We start from the raw sequence: 19779 nt of genomic DNA on the forward strand, positions 1-19779 counted from the left end.
GAAGCGCCTGTGCCCGACGACGGTATCAAGCCGACGTTCACCGACGACCGGTCATCAGGCAGGCCGACGACGGGGGCAAGATCACCTTCGAATGCCGCTGCGCGGCGGCGACCCGAAACCGACGGTCGTTGGTAAGACATCAGGCATCAGGCATCAGTATGATATCATGAACATATTTTGTGTCAATTGTTTGAATTACACAGGTACCACGGCAAGGAAGAAGTCAAGGATGGCGGCAGGTACAAAATATCCCTTGAGCAAGACCAAAAATTATTTACCACATGCACGCTTAGAAATAAGTTCGGTTAAAGACTCCGACAAAGGCGAATACAGAGCTGTTGCGAGAAATAAACACACGGCGAAGGCCATTGCGACGATTAACTTGAATTTTGGGGTGGCGGTAAACCTAAGTACGAGCACAGCTCGATTTTTAATCGAATTAAACTTGTTATGACTTTGGTATTGATTTACTTTTGATCACAAATAGAATTCCCGATGGATGGAAAGCCTCCCAGAGTTCCTAAAAAGCCAACGATTAGACAAGAGGGTGACATTTTAATAATGGAATCACTTAGAAGCACATCCGGTACCCGATATAACATGGTATCAGGGAACAAAAGTCATTGGTGGTACCTCACGAAATTAAGATGTCCAGAAAAGCAACGGCAAGGATACGTATATATTAACTCTTGAAATATCTAATCCGACTAGAGAAGATGGTGGAAATTATCGATGTAACGCTTTCAACAATTATGGTGAAAGCAATGCCAATATAGCTCTTAACTTCCAAGGTAGTTACTTTACTTTTAATAATATAATAATAGTGTTGTTATTGTCTGATTTCAGTCTAAGTTTGGTGATGCTGTATTGAAAGTGGTAAGTGGAGTGCACAATGTAAGTGGCAGAAATTTTGGACAAATATCTCATGCGCTCATAAAATTTAGTCAGGACTTAGTGTAGGGCACTCAAACACCTGTCTTGGAATGTATCTAAATGATATATTTTATAGGCGGTGATGATGCTGCAGGATACGCGCCAACGTTCATCGAAAAACCAAGAATTATTCCTAATGAAACAGGCTCGTTAATAACAATGAAATGTAAATGTAAAGCTAAGCCCAAGCCTGATGTCGTTTGGTATCGCGGAACCACAGTCGTTAAAGAATCGAGTAAAATTAAAATACGAACGGTAGATGTAGAAGAAGAAGTATTTGAACTTACCCTAGAATCAAGGTACGATGATTTATGGTATTATTCGAAACAATTCATACTAATAAATTACAATTTTACATTCAGGATCCTAGCGGTCCAGACGGTGTGGTACTTATAGGTGTAACGTCAAGAATGAATTTGGTGTGAAAGCAATGCCAACTTGAATTTAATATTGAAGCTGAGCCAGAACCAGAAGGTGATGGCCCCACGTTCATCGAAAAAACCACGAATTGTTTCACAACAAGGTGGAAAATTAGTAATTATGGATTGCAAAGTGAAAGCCAATCCGGCTCCTACCATCGTATGGACAAGAGATGGTCAAGTTGTAAAGGAGTCGAGCCGAATCAAGATTACCATGGATCAAAAGGGTGATGAATATTACATCAAATTAGAACTCAAAGATCCTGGAATGGATGATTCTGGTCTTTACAAATGTAACATCAAAAACAGTATGGGAGAACTAAATGCCAATCTTACGCTTAATATTGAAGTGGTTCCAGTAATTAAAGAAAAACCAAAAGTTATTAAGATTATTAAGAAGCGTACTGTTATTGTTGAATGCAATGTTGTGAGTAAATTTGCTCCAGAATGTACATGGTTCAAGGAGACTAGCGCCATCAGGGAAAGTTCCAGACATACCGTCAATGTCGAACAAATTAAAGATGTAAATATCATTATATGTATTCCTAAACATGTAATGCAACCAAAAACTGTAATATATTGTTTTTTCTAGGGCGAATTTGCTGTCAAACTGGAAATTTCAGAATGTACAAAGAAAGATCAAGGTACTTACAAATTGGTTGTAAAGAATGAAAAGGGCGAGGCAACATCACAAGAAGTAACGATCTTAGATTTACCGGATCCTGAACCAGAAAAAGGCGAAAAACCACAAATTGTTAAAGGACTTGTTGATGTTGTATGTATCTTTTTATATTTAGTAATGCATGAATGAACAATTTTCTTATAATTTTGTTGTGAAATTCTAGACTATCGAAGAAGGTAAATCGGCAGAGTTTATGTGTAGTTTGAAAACTTCTGACAAGAAGGTAAAGGTTACTTGGTACAAGAACACTACGATCATTAAGGAGACGACAGTTTATAAAACAACATTCGATGGACAAATTGCTCGTCTCACAATATCTACAGTTAAAACTGAACACGTTGCGAGCTACCGAGTCGTAGTTAGCAATGAATTTGGCCAAGACGAATCTTCTGCCAGATTAGTTCTTAAGGAAGATAAGAAGGTTAATATTATTTTTTACAAAATTCTATGATTAGATTTGTTATATTTTCTTTATATTTACTTTCTATTAGAAAAAGGAGGAAGAAGAAAAGAAAGAAGAAGAGAAGAAGAAGGTAGAAGAAAAGAAAAAGGAAGAAGAAAAAAAGAAGGTAGAAGAAGAGAAGAAAAAGGAAGTGGAAAAGAAAAAGCAAGAAGAAGAAAAGAAAGCGGAAGCAAAGAAGATAGAAGAGAAGAAAGTGGAAGAAAAGAAAAAGCTCGAAGAGAAGATTGTCGAGGAGAAGAAGGCTGCAAAGAAGACAGTAGAAAAGAAGGAAGAAAAATTAGATGCTATTAAGTTAAAACCAACGCCCAAAAAAGCTCCAGAAGAGGTAAAAATCAATAGTTTACGAAATGAACCATTTATGTTATATTTGTTTTTAACTATTTATGTTATAACACTTGAATTCACTCAATTTAGCTTTTCCAGTTTCTGAAATTTTGAGAAAGGACTGATTTTATCCATCATATATCCATAATAGTTTCACAATTGTTTATTGAAACACATAGGCATATTTTTTAAATCGATATTTAATATATTCAAAATGCTATAGATTAAACAAGTAAATTTTAAAATTATACACCTCTATCACATTTACTTTTAGCACTTTTCGAGGATAATTACCCTTGAACGAAAAAGGTTATTATTAGTTATTTACTGAATACTGTTAATATATTTTTAATACTTGTACGCGTTCTAATTTTTTCCAAGCGTTGTCGATTAATAATTTTCACCACATGATAGTATATCTTACAATCAAGTCAATCCATTTTTTATATGATTATAATTGTAAATAACAACTGACTTATTGTTAGTGCCAAAATAGCGCAATAAAAATACAATAATGTCACAATTACGAGAAAAAAGTATTAAATTCAAAAACAAGTTTTCAAATATGTTTCAATTTTTTAGCTGTTTCTACTACTATTTAAAAGTAAAAAAAAGATTTTTTCGTTTTAAATAAATTTTAACACAAATTACAAAATGTGTTTTGTGTTTCCAGTTTTACATCTTCATAAGCGATATTTTTTATTGCATTATATTAAATTCATAATTTTTAGAAGATTATTTAAATGTGTATGTTTATTGCGCTCGTTAATTAATGTTCTATATGTTCTATGTTTGTAAATAATGAATCTTGTGACTAACATTCGATCTAGTCTGATGAAGAACCAACTCCGATCATCTCGGTTCCTGATGAGTATGAAGATGAAGATGACGAAGAGGTACTGAGATACATTTTAATATAATTTTTTAAAATAATAAGTAATTTTACTAATTTATATGTTACCATATTTCTATTCATTTACTAATCGTAATTGTCTATAATTCTTGTAAATAACAAAATTAAACGTTATATGTGAAAATATAATCAACTTTTTACATTGATTTTTTTTTGTGTCTCAAGATAAAATTACACTTTATTGTTAATTATTTTGATATTTTTTGTCAAGAACTTTAATTTATCAATAAGGTAGCATTAAGTAATACGTAGAAGTCAAACTAATTTATTTTTCAAATTACTTTTCACAGAAGAAACAGATAATGGGCGTCCAACTCAAACCAGTTGAGGTTCCAGAAAAGGTATTTTTTTATATTTTTTCGTATAAATATAATATAATAACATTAAATAAATAATATAATACTTATATAAATGTATTATAATTTAGGCTGTTAATGGAAAACAAGAAGAAAAGAAAGAAACAACTCAACGTAAGATGTCTGTTCAGAAAATTGAAGAGAAATCTGAAAGTCGTCGCCAATCGCTTATTAAACAAGAGAAGGTCAGTAAGATATATTTAAACTTCTTATACAAAAGCTTTCTTCGAAAAATTTTATTAATTTAATTTTTTTCTCAATTATTTTATTCATTGTTAATGGGAACTGCAGTTTTAATAGTCATTTAAAGTCGTTATTATATACTAATATAAATATTCCATATTCCAGTTTACAATGAAAGATGGCGAAAAAGTTGAAGTAAGTATGGAACCGTATTTTTGAATATGATCCAAATATTCAATTCTAATTCATTTATAATTTTTCAGCTCGAAGAATATAAGAGTGAATCGCGAAGCGAATCCAGGAGCGAATCCAGACGCTCATCCGTTGCTGAAAAAACAATTTCTGAGAAGGTATACATTTCTTTATACAATTATATTTTTATATTTAAACACACATATACATAATACAATCTTAAACTTACCCGACATTTCACAGCTTGAAACAAATAACGTCGCTGAAACTAAAACCAAGAAGTTCGGTTTGAAAAAAGAAACAGCACAGGTAGACAAATATACATGTTTAACTCTTTATTTTCAAACATTTACATGTGATAATGTCAATAGTTTCATGTCGTTTTATTTATGTTACAACTAAAAAATTTAAGTAAATTGTAAATAATACACACAACTTCAAACTCTTGTGCTAAGTAAATAAAACTCTGACTGAATTGATGAATTCATAAAGAGTTTCAGTAATTCATATTTAGTCATACCATTATTTATGTTCAAAGTTTTAACGCAAAATTTTTGAGTTTATTTTTGTTATATACGTGTGCATGTTAATCGTTGTCACTGTCCTTTGCCATATTACATATGTATCAATTATGTAGGAACCAGAAAAAAAGACACCTGGAGTCCGCAAACCTTCACTAACTAAACCAACTGCAGATAGCAGGCGTGAATCAGTTAACAGTGTTGTTTCCGATATATCGGAATCTGTTGACGAACCAACGCCAACTCGTAACAATGTCACTAAACCTGCCCAAAAACCATCCGAAGAAATTCCGAAAGTAGTTGACACAAAATTGAAAAGTCCTAAAGAAGAGACACCCAAGCAACCAACTACAGACGCTCCCAAAGAAACGCCAAAAGACACAGTCAAAGATACACTTTCTGCTAAACCTAGTGATGTAGAAACACCAAAATCAAAAGATACACAACCATCAAAACAACCAGAAAAAACATCTCCTGGAACAGATAAACCTTCCCTTAAAAAGAATGTTAATAACCTTGTCCCACAGGTAAAGATTTGCAGCATTCACTTTGCAAATTGCAAAACTGTCGCTATCTGCACTTTCTTTCTTAAATCTGAATTTCACTTATCATTTTTTAATTATGAATTTCTATGGCTTCTACCAAAGATTCTAAATGTTTTTTATTTTGCAGTTTTTTAAGTAATAATATATTTTTTTAGAGTCTACGCAACAGTTTTATATACTGATTTATTGGCATTTTTGTAAAATTGAAGAACTCAATTCAACGGACTTTTTCTAAAAGATTAACATTTTTAAAAAACTAACTTATGCCTTTGTTCTGGCTTAAAGACTACACATCAAATAGCAAAAAGTCGAAAACAAATACTAAATATTTTTGTAGATAAATTAGAATTTTATTGAGACACTGAAGTTGCTTTGGAATTTTGTCAATATACAAAGTTTTTGGCAAGAGTAGCAAACTTGAACACAATTGCCTTATAATTTAACAGAATATTTTTTTTAGTGCTAATCTCTATGTTGCACTATCTACTTATTATATGTCACTAAACTGGCTTACTTACAGCTACAGCTTTTGATTTTTTATCGACATTAATTATAAAATATTAATATAAATTTCTTTTTCATGAACCATTGCTGCGTCTTCACAAAACTTCCAATTATCAAACAATGTTTCCATCGAGCAGAAGGCAGAAGAAGTCACTCTGAAGAAAACACTCAAGGTAAGTTTGCACAGCAATAAAAACATTTTATTTCCAGGTTTCCCAGCAACAACTGACAATATTTACCAAACGGATTTCTATAAATATCCGTATTGTATAGATATTTTTGATTTATGATATATACTAATGTAGAATGAATCTACCGAACCTGATGCGACAAAACCAAAATCGAAGCGACCTTTAAAACCTGTTAAGGTCCAACACGAGAGTTTTATAGATATCCAGCTGAAACCAGTTGTCCGAGAAAAGGTAGAACCAAAAAAGGCTGTGAATTCAGAAATTGAGTTGAAGGTAACGCGCTATTACTCAAATAGCTATCTGAACTGTCGCACGGAATATCTGCAACTGATCTGTTTCTTGAATCTTCACCTCTCTGTGTATTTCTATATGTCGTCAGTAATGTAAATAATTATATAGATGTCGATTCTTCAGCATTAACAAGACTATCTCTACTCTGGTACTCAATTGCTGATCAGAATTATCATAATCATCAGCATAAACGCTGAAACTTTATCTATATATGTGTCTACTCTGATGTACTCTTATTTTATATGTTTCGAAATATTCTTTTACTCTGCACTGCATATTGTGTCTAACAAACTATTATTTATATTCTATGTGTTATATAAGGGGTTCTCAATATTGTATACAGCAGCAGGATTTCTGACTAAATAATTCGAGTTCATTTTCCAAAAAAATATACTTGAGTTATTCAATAGGATTGTTACGTTTGCTTATTTTATTACTAGTAAGGTGACCATAGTTCTAGTGACTCATTCAATTATAAAAAGAATACATGTTCTCTAAAATAGTTTCTAATTCTGCTGACATTGATTGCATCATTAAAACAAAAAATAATAGTAGCCTTTTTGTATCAAAACTGGTACTATCAATATCTACGAAATTTAATACTATAATTTGAGAACCCCCATTCTATAAATATTTAATATAAATGTAATATGTTTTATATATGTATTTCTCTATATGTTCAATATCGTGATTTGCTGCACTATCCATCCATGTAGTACACTACATAAATAGACTTTATAAATGCCATATTGCAATATTAGAAATATATTGCAACAATCACATCATCTCGATTAAAATACTGTAAATGAATGAATATTATAGAAGGCTGGAGAGAAGACATTGGAGGTAAAAGAAGCAAAACAAACCGCCAAATTGTCCAAACCCAAGTATGAAGAACTGCCAGAAATTCCAGATTATGAACGACCTGAGTTGGAGAAGTTTGAGAAACCAACATTCACACAGACACCCAAAAAGGTGAAAGAGAAGGTAAGTGGATACACACATACTTTTTTAATAATGAAACTTAAATTTTTTATGAAAATGTATTTTGTCGATATTTCGGAGGTCCCATTCTCCGAAATTGGTTTCTAAAATTGACTTAAAAGTTTGTAATAAGTATTTTGCATCACCAGTTTAATTTTATTTACTTTACTTTGGTAAAGATTTTGTTCTTATACTTTTTATATTTCGAAGCTTTTTCCTGATTGGTATATATTATTTTTATTCAATTTAAGTGGCTTGTCTTGTTTGAGTAAAATTTTTTCATCCAGAAGGATTTTGTCGTCCACGAATGTCGGCACCGATCTTAAATCTTAAAGTGTTTCAAAAATTAATAATACATTCAAACACATAGTTTTGAATTTATTATCTTAAAAACGTATTGTAAACGTACGCCAATATAACAAATATCAAAATCATTGCAGCTCACTTCATAAACTATTTATTACCTATTTTTACCTTTTGTATTTTATTTAAATCAGTATGTTGATTACTACATAGTACTTCATAGATAATAAGAGTACTTAAATGTAATTTTAGCAACATTCGGTTATTAAACAATCTAATCGCTTCTGATTTGTCTATCTGCCAAAACCTTAACTTTATCATACAAACTATCTTCGCGAGTATAATACAACATCATTGTATTGACTTTGGCTCATGTTGCAGCTTTTCAATAATTGGCCTATTTTCGATAACGAGATATGTAACATTGCCCCCCTAGATTATGATGGACTCATTTTATTATATTCTGCTTAAGATCTAACAAGATTTATTCGCAGTCGGTTTGTGGATAGGACAATGACTAGTACTTAGTGCAGAATTAAATTGAAACATGATGTAGAAAATAAGTGTTTACATTACTAGTGATGTAGGAAATAAGAAATGAAGTTGTTTTGTGTGTGAATAGGAGGCTAAGGAAGTGAAAGTTCCTGAAATTAAAACACCAAAGACTGCTCCTAAGATCGAAGTTATAAGGGAGAAGACACCGACTTTGGACGGTAGAAAGGGCTCTTTGGCTCCTGGATCAGGGCAAAACAGTCGCAGAGGTTCGCTTATTCCACCTGAGGAAGGCGGACGTAGACCAAGTCTTATCATCAGCGACGAGGTAAATCATACTAGTACAATGAGTAATTTTATACATTATAAATTTATAATTTATGCACTAGTTAAAATATGACATATACACTCAGCCACAACATATTTTGAAATGTTGTAATATTTTATACTTTCAAAAATTTATGTACGCAAAAAATGCGCTGGTTATGACTAGTAAATAAAAATTACAGGTTTATTAAATCTATACGTTTCGGTCTGCGTCGAATTTTCAATAAATTTTTTTCTTCGTATACTTGATAACCAACTTACGAGATTCTCATGTTTTCGTGTATGGAAAATTGATAAAACTTCGCATAGTTATAAGGTTTAAAAATGCTTTGAAATATTGTAGAGTTATAAGGAACGGTTAAATTATATTATTAATTGATTAAAATTTAGAAAAATAGGTGTATTGTTTACTGTCGATATATTGAGATTTTTCATTATTATTTTTCATATTTCCAACCTTTACATTTTTGAATCTCACTAGCAATTTATTTCATTTTCCATATAATTCAGAGGGTTTGTTTTAACTAACTACTCTATAACCTTGTATAGTTTTATCAAATTTCCAGATAAGTAGATGTGAGATAGTTACGAGTTAATATTCAAAAATATGGAGCAAAAACTCGAAGGAAAATTTCACTGGCTTGAAATTTACTTGCGAGCAATGGTTTCTAAAGCAAAGTTTGTTGAAAGACCTGACCCGTAGAACTAAAACGTGTGTCCCAGTAGCAAAAAAAATTACATACACCAATTATATATATATATATATATATATATATATATATATATATATATATTCTACACATGACGATAACACAATTTTATATTTGTTTATTGAAAATGGATCGCTGCGTATTCTAGGAGCATCGAAAACTCCGACCAGGAGAGGTGATAGATGAGCGGAAGGTAACAATCTTCAGCAGCTTTTTCCATTTTTTATTATAAATATTAAACAGACTAGCACTAACTCAATGGTCTTTGGAAGTCTGATGTGGCTGGTTATGGGGGCATCCTGCATAAATGCATCGCACGTTAAAGCAATCACCGACTTCAACTATCTCTTCAACTACAATACATCAATAATAAACGAGACTAGATAAAAAAATAACGACTGGAATATAGTCTTGAAAAATTGGAGATTATTTATTTAAAATCGCCACCGGGTTTTGTACAAGCTTTCAAAATCAATCGTCGGAATAGCTTTAAGGATATTGGTAGAAGCTTTTTCCATAGCTTCTCCTTTTGCACATAGATAAAATACAGAAAAAGAGTAACGTGTATGAAATCCATTTTTGTTAAACGGATCGTTCAAATACCACTTGTTAAAGAAATTTACTTCAGTTAAAAAATATCTGACTCAAGTCTCGTTTATTTTGAAATGCACCGAGTATTGCCGTTTTTAAGATATCAATATGAATTTTATTTATTTATTTATTTACAAGCAATCACAAGTATAATTCCTATGAATCTATGTGATTATTTGATATGCCACAGTATACAACTGGCATGAATAATGTCTTTGGCCAGTATATTTTAAAAACGGTTATACTTTGATAAAAAATGCTGATATAAATGTTTATGCAAATGTAAAAACATCAATGTCGCATTTTTGTATGACACATGATTATCTCTATTACTATTTACTCATGACTTCTATTCTATTACTTGCAAAAATCATGAAATTCTCTACACCATTTTAATTTTCTATACTCTTTATAAGTAATATTCACACTAATATATCAAAGCATAAATACACAAAATAAATATAAATGTAAGAATTACCTTAAATATATATATATGTTGTGTATTTATGCTTATTAAATTTTAAAAGCCAAGATCTACATATTTCTTACCACTGAATATCCAAGGTCACGAGGTCGAAAAAAGGTAAATTTTACCTTTCTCGTCCTTAAGTCCTAGATATTCATTTTTCACAAAAATTTCTATCTTTTCTTGTCTATTCTTTTCTATGCTCTGTATGTATCTTAATGCTACTTTTCTTTCTGTTCATTATCATTAGGTTGGAAAATTACGTCCTGGTGAGGTTATTGATTCGAAGGTGAGATTTGTGTTATTACACACAAAACTGACCTTTTGATGTGGCATTGACTGAAAATTCGATAATTATGCTTTTTTAATTCCAAAAAAAATTGTAATCGTCTGCGTGGTGTAATTGATTATTTATTGATCGATTATTTTTCACCTAAAGCTTTGACTTGTTGTGCTTACACGTCCATCGAGCGTTGGCAAATGCAATTTTCTGCACAAATCATGATATAATAATATTTAACTCTTATACACAAACATTGTTACACATTTTGTATTTTAAAAATATTAAATTACTATTTTTGTCGTCTAGAAAAAGGGAAGACCGGGCGAATTGGGGGCTGGGAAACAGGTTAGGCTTAGAAATTTACTTCTGGAAATTTTAGTAGAATCGTATATAACTACTGTGATAACAAATATAATTTGTCTTATTTAGAACATTGTTTAGGTTAGAACATCTTCTGTAAGAATTTCTTAAGGGTAGTCTAATGAATAATTATCTGTTATTTGTCAATAACGTTGTTACAAAATTATTATGAAAATCTATTTATGTTGTGGATAACAAAGATTTAGTAGAATATCGCAATAGCAAAAATGTCTTTAACATTTTTTTTGTATTTTTAAAACGGTGAAAATTTATGTGCTACAATCGTGTGTTCAGGATTTCAAATAAAATATATGTAGTAGTTATGAATATAAATAAAATCATCGTAGCAAAACTATTCACCAGCCTATACATTTTACTGCTCTATACTATCTGTTTATAATGCTTTACATGTTTTTTTTTTAAAATAATAATAATAATTCCAACTAATAATATTAAGTTTCAGAAACAAATGCTGCTTATGTGTGTCGCTTTATTTGTATATGTGTAACTCTATGAATTCATTATTTTCAACATCTGCTAATTGATGCTTTGTAAGTGTTTGTAAAATGAAATACTACTAAATATCTAATAATAAACATCAAAGTAAGTGTCAATATTAATGAGAATTTGAATCATATATACACTCTATTTAAATCTATATAAATCGAATATGATTTTTGTTTACTTATTGTTATTAACCAAAACAAGACTTCTATCCACTGTGGTCTAACTTTGCAGCATGATTTCCATATCCCAAATTTGTATAAAAACAATCCTGACATATTATTGAATATTTAGCAACGTCGTCGTACTTCGATTGATATGCGAAGACCTTCCATCGCAGACATGGAAGATCTTATTAACAAACCCTCAACGCCCTTAAAAGATCTTGGACCAGCTGGACCACCAGTTATTGTGGATCTCCAGGAGAGCTACTCAGCAGTAGAAGGTAAATAAAAAAAATTGAAATTTTGAAGTGTCAATTATCTAACTTGTGGTTTTTTCCTCCTAGACCAAACTGGATACATGACAATCCAAGTAGAAGGCAATCCCGCACCTACTTTCAAGTTCTACAAAGGTGTTACTGAAATTATCGAAGGAGGACGATTCAAGTTTATTACTGATGGGGAAACTAATTCGATCACTTTGTGCATGAGAAAAGTCAAGCCAAATGATGAAGGAAAATATCGCGTTGTGGTTTCCAATATCCACGGAGAAGATTCTGCAGAAATGCAACTTTACGTTTCAGGTAACGATAAAAAGGAGCACATTTTGCCTTAAGCGAGTCTTAATGAGAAATCTCTAGTTGATACCCACGTTTGCGTCCAAAATTTAAAAACTGTTTCAACTGTATCAGTTGGAAATTATGCTGATTAGTTTTTGTTGAAAATTCGGTCTGGTTAATTTCAATCCTGAATTGTTAAAAGTTCTATAATTTATTTTATTTTATTTATAATAATATAGATTCCAGTGGTATGGACTTCAGAGCTATGCTTAAGAAGAGAAAGTACGCCAAGTGGGATGACAAGAAAGAAGATCCTGACTGGGGCGATTTGAAAGAAGTCGAAAAACCACTGCCAGCACTTAAGAAAGTTGAAAAGGTACGTGTTAGGATTTACAAAATTTGTCAATGGAATTTTGTAATTATTATGCTCCAACACGTATTTCCAGTACCAACTTATTTCAGGATTCGCAGATAATTATCATTATACAGTTTCTATGGTTATATTAATTTATGTTCTGTGACTAACAATTTTCAATGTACCCCTCTATGTAACTAACATGTTAGACAATTATTAGGAACTAGTTGTAACAGGATATTACGAGGATCCCAATGATGGAAACGCCATCGTCATCATGTCCCACGGTCACGAAATTGCAAGATTGCCACCTGGAAAAAGAGGCGGATCTCACTGGTCTTGGTTGAAGGTTCGACGTGTGGCCCATGAAATATTAATGCAAATATGTATTTTTTACAACTTTTTTGAAATTGGAATAGTTCTGATGAATTGCTGAATCTGGAACGACGGATAATGATGAGTCTCTTGACTGAAAGCGCGTTTTCATATACGAATAATTAGTAGACACAAACATTATGAAGAAATTTAAATAATTATATTTAAGCAGTTGTTATTAATATTATACAATTTATTAGCTTTGATAAATTACAGTATAGTAATTTTATAACAAAGTGGTTTGAAACTACAACTAACATGATTTCATACACTGTAGTTTTTATTGTTTACCTGTACCAGTATGTGTGATTGTTGGTGAAGTGTGAAAGTTTGCAGCACGTAGCAGTAACAGTGATAATTTTTTTTAACCAAATAACAACTAAACTAGGTGTAAGTTGCACTTTGCTTTAAGGAAAGTTGCATGGACTTCTAGATATGCGTAAATAATAGACCTAACTAATAACAATTGAGATTTGAAAGTTGCTAAATCTCAATTTTCGTTGATCAAGAGAATTATTTACTTATATCAGAAAGTTTTTGCAGCTTGTCCTAAGCAAAATGCTAGTTAAATCTAGTTATTTTTTTGTTATGTCAATAATCCTGAACAATGTAACAACTAAGAAACTAAAACAAATTAAATTTGGGAAAAAATAATAAAACTTGATATTAACTATGCTTTTTAAAAGTTCTTACTTAACTTTTGCAATACAATTTTAATTTTGCACAGTAGCATGCCCAAATCTGCCTGGAGGCTCATCCTTATTTGATCGTTTGAGTTCCATTTCAACGAGTTCATATCCAATACGTCACATATTTTTTGCATTTTTTATTTTTTCTTCATATTGAGTGCAAATCCAATGATCAATTTAAATTATAACACAAATATTTCTCTAACCTGTGCAACTTTTAGGATGTTTTTGATATTCAACGGAAACCTACATTGAGAGAATTAGTAACTGATTGGCCAAAGCTCATCGAGACGATCAAAGTGAAGGTTGGGAATTTCCTATTGAAGATTTGAAAAAAAAAAGAGTTCAAACTTGCTTAAAATCCCTCCCGAAAACATTTTAAAATCTCAGTTCGTTTAAAACAGAATCGCACTGTGATTTATTTACATTCCTGCTTTTAGAAACACAATCCTAGTGAAGAGGATATACCATCACAAAACGAAATAACATTTGAACCAATAATTATTCGTAATAATCTCCTTGATGTCCAGTTTTAAATTTGCCTCATGTGCCTCATGTGCTTTTTAATAACTCGACTAGACTTTTTCTTTCAGCGAGAAAGTGGTAATTCGTCCGAGTGAATGCATTTTTTATCCCTTTTGTTTCACATCCATGAGTAATTGTGCAGTGCCGTCTTATTCTCGTGTTGTGACGTGTTTTAGGGCGGTGCGTCCAGGAGACCATCACTGGCTGAATTGATACCAGACTGGCCGGTCTTGCAACCAATTTCCCGCGAGGAGGTTTGGCAGTGTCCACAGTTCGAAAATGTGTTTTGCATCAATTGTCTACGAATGCTGTAATTGTAAAAGCGGATTATTTGATTTTTGTTTTTGACAAATGTATATTTTTAATATTTGATTTTTGAATATTTTTTCAGAAAATTTTGGAGCCCAGAAAAAAACAAATTTTTGTTTTTGTTTTTATATATAATGTTATTTTTTATCATTATATTTTTGCAGGCGATTTTTGTCATTTTTGAAAATTTTTTAGACAAGCTGTCTGAGTTCTGCGTCAACTTTCTACTTTAGATGTTTAATGTTTGTTATGTCTATTATATGTATGTGAATGTTCATGTTTATGTTTCCTGCATGTAATGTATTTCATAGATTTATAAAAAAATATTTCGTTTTTTTCACACGTGTAATATTTATGTTGTACCGTATGTTGTGATTTTTGTTTTTCTGCAATCAATACACCATTATATATTTCTTGAATGATAGTAATCGATAGTAATATAAAATATAATATTTAAGGTTAATATATGTTACAAAATCTGATTGTTATAAATATTTTAATTTACTTTATTATTATTAGAAACAAGAAACATTCTTGAAACCATTGGTAGATAAGTTTGCAAAGGAAGGAAAGGATAAAAAGGTAGTATTTGATGCAAACTTCACCAAAGAAAATTGCAAACCAAAGTGGTTCTTCCGCAAAGATGTAAGTAAATACTAGTCGCATCAAATTATTTTGACTCATGTGAAATTAACCTCAATTTATTTATATTAGGAATTATTCGCGGGTTCCAAGTATAAATTTAAGAACGAGAAAGATTCTTATCAACTTATTATTGTTAATCCAAAAGTGGAAGATACCGGTAAATACACTATTGAAATCGGAGGCATTAGTTGCACTGCGTTCCTTACTGTCGAAGGTAACTAATCAAACCAGTCTTACAAAAATAATGAAATGCAATATCAATTTCATATGATTGTTGCCTTACAGAACCCGATCCGGTTTACACATTTACCAAACCATTGAAAAAGAAAATCGATGGTTTTACATTACACGAAACTATTCTGGAATGCGCTGTCAGCAATGGTATGGCCATTGTAGGATGGTATAAAGGTACCACGAAGCTGGAAGATGGTAAAAAATACTCCATCAGTAAAGATTTATCTGGTGCATGCAAATTGACAATTTTAAGTGGCGAACTCGAAGACAGCGGCCAATATACTTGCAGAATTGAAAAGCAAGAGGATAAAACCGAAACCACTGTCACAATTATTGGTATTAATCAAATTCCAATTTATGCTCATTGTCAGAAAGATATAAATATAAGTCAATAATATATTTTTCCGTACGTTTCAGAATATCCATATAAATTCGTGAAAGTATTGAAATCACAACAACTGATTGAAAAAGAAACAGTCACCTTGCATTGTGAGTTGGATGATGCTGCAGGAGAAGTAAAATGGTATAAGGGTAAAGAAGAAGTTAAACCTGATAAACGCGTTACCATTGTTAAAGATGGTCGCAAACGCAAACTTGTTATTAAAGATTCCAAAGTCACAGATGCAGGACAATATTCATGTGTCAGCAATGCTGATAAAACGGAAGCTGAAATCATCATCAATTGTAAATTATTTTGTTTATAAATTACAAATAATATCTGAACAATATCTATTAATTCTATTTATTCTGTAGATCAAAACCGTTTCAACAAAAAGTTGAAGGATACAGTGGCTATTGAAAGAGAACGTCTTGTTCTCGACATTGAGTTACAAGATCAAACAGCACCCGCAGATTGGAAATTCAATGGAGAACCCATTGTTCCTTCTGAACGTGTTGAAATCAAGAACTTGGGAGGTGGTAAACATCAACTAGTTTTCAATAATCTAGAAATGGTCGACAATGGTGAAATTACATGCGAATCTGGACAACTCAGTTCGTCTTGTCAACTAACAGTTCACAAGGGAGAAAGTAAACCAATGATCGATTTCCCATCTGAACTCGATGCACCATGCAGCAAACCTATTGTGTTTGAAGTGCCATTCAAAAGTCAGCTATTTATACACTTTTATCTATATTTAAGATAAGTAAATGTTAACTTGTTTTTTAATTGCAGTTGATGGAACTAAACAGACTCCCATTGAAGCTAAACTTATTAAGGATGGCAAGCCAATGCCTATTAAGGATGTAGAAGTAATAGTCGGTGAAGATAAGATTACATTCAAAATTAAAAAACCAAGTAGAGATCAGTCTGGACCATATGAAATTAAATTATCCAATGGTCAAGGCGAAGATGTTAAGAAAGTTAGGATCAACATGCAAGACGTTCCAACTCCACCTCGCGATGTGGAAGTTAAAGAAATATTCCAAAACTCTTGTGTTGTGGAATGGAAACCATCACAAGACGATGGCGGTGCTCCAATTGTACATTATGTTATTGAGCGACAAGACTTGAGTCTCAAGGCTGGTTGGGATAACGTCGCAGAAGTTAAACTTGGCTTACCAACTGTATACAAATGTGAAGATCTCATTGCTAAGAAACAATATAAATTTAGAATTAGAGCTGTCAATAAATTGGGTTCTAGTGAACCTGCTCTCTTTGGAAAACCTGTTTTGGCTAAGGATCCTTGGGGTAAATATTATATAATCCATGCATGCTAAATAGTGCTTCAAATTTACGTTATTATTATTGAAAACAGATGAACCTGGTAAACCCACTGGTGTGGAAGTTGTTGATTGGGACAAAGACCATGCCGATCTTAAATGGAATAAGCCAGAGAATGATGGTGGTGCACCAATTACTGGCTATATTATTGAATACAAGGTAATTTATGAACAAAATAATTTTAGATGGTGCTTATTTAATTTGAATCTCTGTGATAGGAAAAATTCGGTAAAGATTGGGTAACTGGAAAAGAAGTACCTGCAGACCTCACTGCTGCAACAGTCGATGGTTTGAAAGAAGGCACTCAATACGAATTCAGAATCAGAGCAGTTAATAAAGCTGGACCTGGAGAACCTAGTGATGCCACAAAACCAATTATTGCTAAATGTCGCTTCGGTATTTTATATTCTCTATACATTCCCAAATCTGTGATAAAAAATATTTTATACTAATGAATAAATGTATTTTAGTAAAACCATATATTGTTGGAGATGGCCTTACAAATTTGGTCGTGAAAAAAGGGCAAGTTATCAAATATGATATTAAGTATGGTGGTGAACCGGAACCAGAAGTCACATGGTTTAGAGATACTACTGAACTTTATGAAGATAAAGAACAAAGGTTATATTCTAAAACTATATATTACTATATAAATTATAGTGTATATACTAATAAATTCTTTTTCAAATTTGCAGAACTACTATTGATAAATATGAACGTAATACAGTATTAACAGTGAGAAGAACTTTGAGGCCAGACAGTGGAAAGTATAAACTACACCTCAAAAACAGTTCAGGCGTATGTGAATCTATAGCCGATGTAGTTGTATTAGGTAAACAGAATAAAACTATTAAAATATATTTAATTCGTAATCGTATTATAAATTATATTTAATTTGTAGATCGCCCTACACCGCCAAAGGGCCCATTGGTAGTAGATGAAGTGAGAGCAACACATGCAACCGTGAAATGGAAGAAACCTGACGATTTTGGTGGTTCAGATATCACTGGATATGTTTTGGAAAAGATGGATTTGGATACTGGAAGATGGGTACCAGCTGGAGAAGTTGGACCCGATAAAGATAACTTCACAGTTACTGGATTGACACCAAATAAAAAATACAAATTCAGAGTAAAAGCTGTTAATAAAGAAGGAGAATCTGATCCATTAGAAACAACAGATGCAATTGTTGCTAAAAACCCATATGGTAAGTTCATTTACCATTCTTTATTTATTTACATTTGTTTCTATACCAAAATGTTTATTTGAAATTTTAGATGAGCCCGGCAAACCTGGCAAACCTGACATATTTGATTACGACAATAAAAGTGTATCACTCAAATGGGCTAAACCAGAAAGTGATGGTGGCCGTCCTATTACACACTATACTATCGAAATGAAGGATAAATTCTCTCCTGCTTGGGAGGAAGTAATGAAAACAACAGATGCTACATGCGAAGCTAAAGTAGAAGGTCTTAAAGAGAAAATGGTTTATCAATTCCGTGTACGTGCTCACAATAAGGCAGGTGTTGGTGAACCATCAGATGAAACTGATAATCACTTGTGCAAACATAAGAATTGTAAGTAAAAATTTACTGTTTACTATAATAATTTATTAAACATTGGATTTCATTATTTTATTATTTTCAGTGAAACCAAGAATTGATCGTTCTACATTTAAGAGCGTTATTATTAAATCTGGACGCACACACAAATGGGCTGTAGATGTGACTGGTGAACCTCCACCGACTTTGAGCTGGATCTGGCGGGATGATATACCACTAGTCAATAGTGACAGAATAAAAATCGAAAATATTGACTATCATACCGATTTCAGCATTCTTAATACAACGCGTAGAGATACCGGAAGATACACATTGAAAGCACAAAATGCTTCTGGTATTGATACCGAGACCGTCGAATTGACAGTTCTCGGCAAACCAAGTCCTCCAAAAGGACCATTGGAAGTTACACAAGTTACTGCTAATGGTTGCAAATTGGGTTGGCAAAAACCAGAAGACGATGGCGGCTGTCCTATCAAGGAATACGAAGTTGAAAAGATGGATCTTGCTACAGGTAAATGGGTCAGGGTTGGCCGAGTTCCTGGCGATAAAGCAAATCCAGAAATGGAAGTTACTGGTTTGACCCCTGGTGCTGAATATAAATTCCGTGTAACTGCTGTTAACGATGAAGGCGATTCTGAACCATTAGAAACCGTAAAAGGAATTGTTGCCAAGAATCCTTATGGTAAGAGAAACTATTTAAATAAAAAGTGCATTTAAATTTATTCGAATATAAATTCATATATTTCATATACAACTATTTTTATAGATGAACCAACGAAACCAAAGCCACCAGAGATTGCTGATCATGATAATAAGAGTGTGGAACTGAAATGGGCTCCGCCAGACAGTGATGGCGGTGCACCAATTGAAAAATACATCATAGAGAAGAAAAACAAATTTAAACCAGATTGGGAGAAAGCTTGTGAGGTACCTGGAGATCAGCTGACTGGTAAAGTTGAAGATTTGAAAGAAGGATCTGAATGGCAATTCCGTATTATTGCTGTAAATAAAGCTGGTCCATCTCCAGCTTCTGACCCATCGAAAATGCAAGTTGTGCGATTTAAGTCATGTAAGTTTAAAATTAAATAGTTAATACTAAAA

The 19779-nt window shown here is 32.2% G+C and overlaps 1 protein-coding gene across 1 annotated transcript in view; it reads left to right on the forward strand.

Moving 5' to 3' along the window:
- LOC113376351 (twitchin) overlaps nt 1-19779 on the forward strand; it is a 72376-nt gene that overhangs the window by 30387 nt on the left and 22210 nt on the right. Inside the window, 43 exon segments of the mRNA XM_026616256.1 lie at nt 5-40; nt 43-104; nt 107-140; nt 203-282; nt 284-410; nt 488-569; nt 571-791; nt 1010-1227; nt 1290-1316; nt 1319-1354; nt 1357-1875; nt 1945-2127; nt 2198-2455; nt 2526-2822; nt 3652-3717; nt 4025-4075; nt 4162-4275; nt 4439-4468; nt 4537-4623; nt 4709-4774; nt 5103-5513; nt 6173-6208; nt 6341-6499; nt 7340-7504; nt 8427-8624; nt 9485-9526; nt 11832-11982; nt 12046-12282; nt 12498-12634; nt 15031-15156; nt 15226-15370; nt 15442-15726; nt 15808-16074; nt 16144-16497; nt 16565-17080; nt 17148-17272; nt 17332-17509; nt 17584-17734; nt 17809-17945; nt 18015-18320; nt 18391-18693; nt 18764-19360; nt 19445-19747. Of these exon segments, the coding sequence (XP_026472041.1) occupies nt 5-40; nt 43-104; nt 107-140; nt 203-282; nt 284-410; nt 488-569; nt 571-791; nt 1010-1227; nt 1290-1316; nt 1319-1354; nt 1357-1875; nt 1945-2127; nt 2198-2455; nt 2526-2822; nt 3652-3717; nt 4025-4075; nt 4162-4275; nt 4439-4468; nt 4537-4623; nt 4709-4774; nt 5103-5513; nt 6173-6208; nt 6341-6499; nt 7340-7504; nt 8427-8624; nt 9485-9526; nt 11832-11982; nt 12046-12282; nt 12498-12634; nt 15031-15156; nt 15226-15370; nt 15442-15726; nt 15808-16074; nt 16144-16497; nt 16565-17080; nt 17148-17272; nt 17332-17509; nt 17584-17734; nt 17809-17945; nt 18015-18320; nt 18391-18693; nt 18764-19360; nt 19445-19747 (7923 nt within the window).

Source organism: Ctenocephalides felis, unplaced genomic scaffold (assembly GCF_003426905.1).
Source record: "Ctenocephalides felis isolate EL2017-DRISC unplaced genomic scaffold, ASM342690v1 CF-g0.4_SCAFFOLD_01886, whole genome shotgun sequence".
NCBI lineage: Eukaryota > Metazoa > Arthropoda > Insecta > Siphonaptera > Pulicidae > Ctenocephalides > Ctenocephalides felis.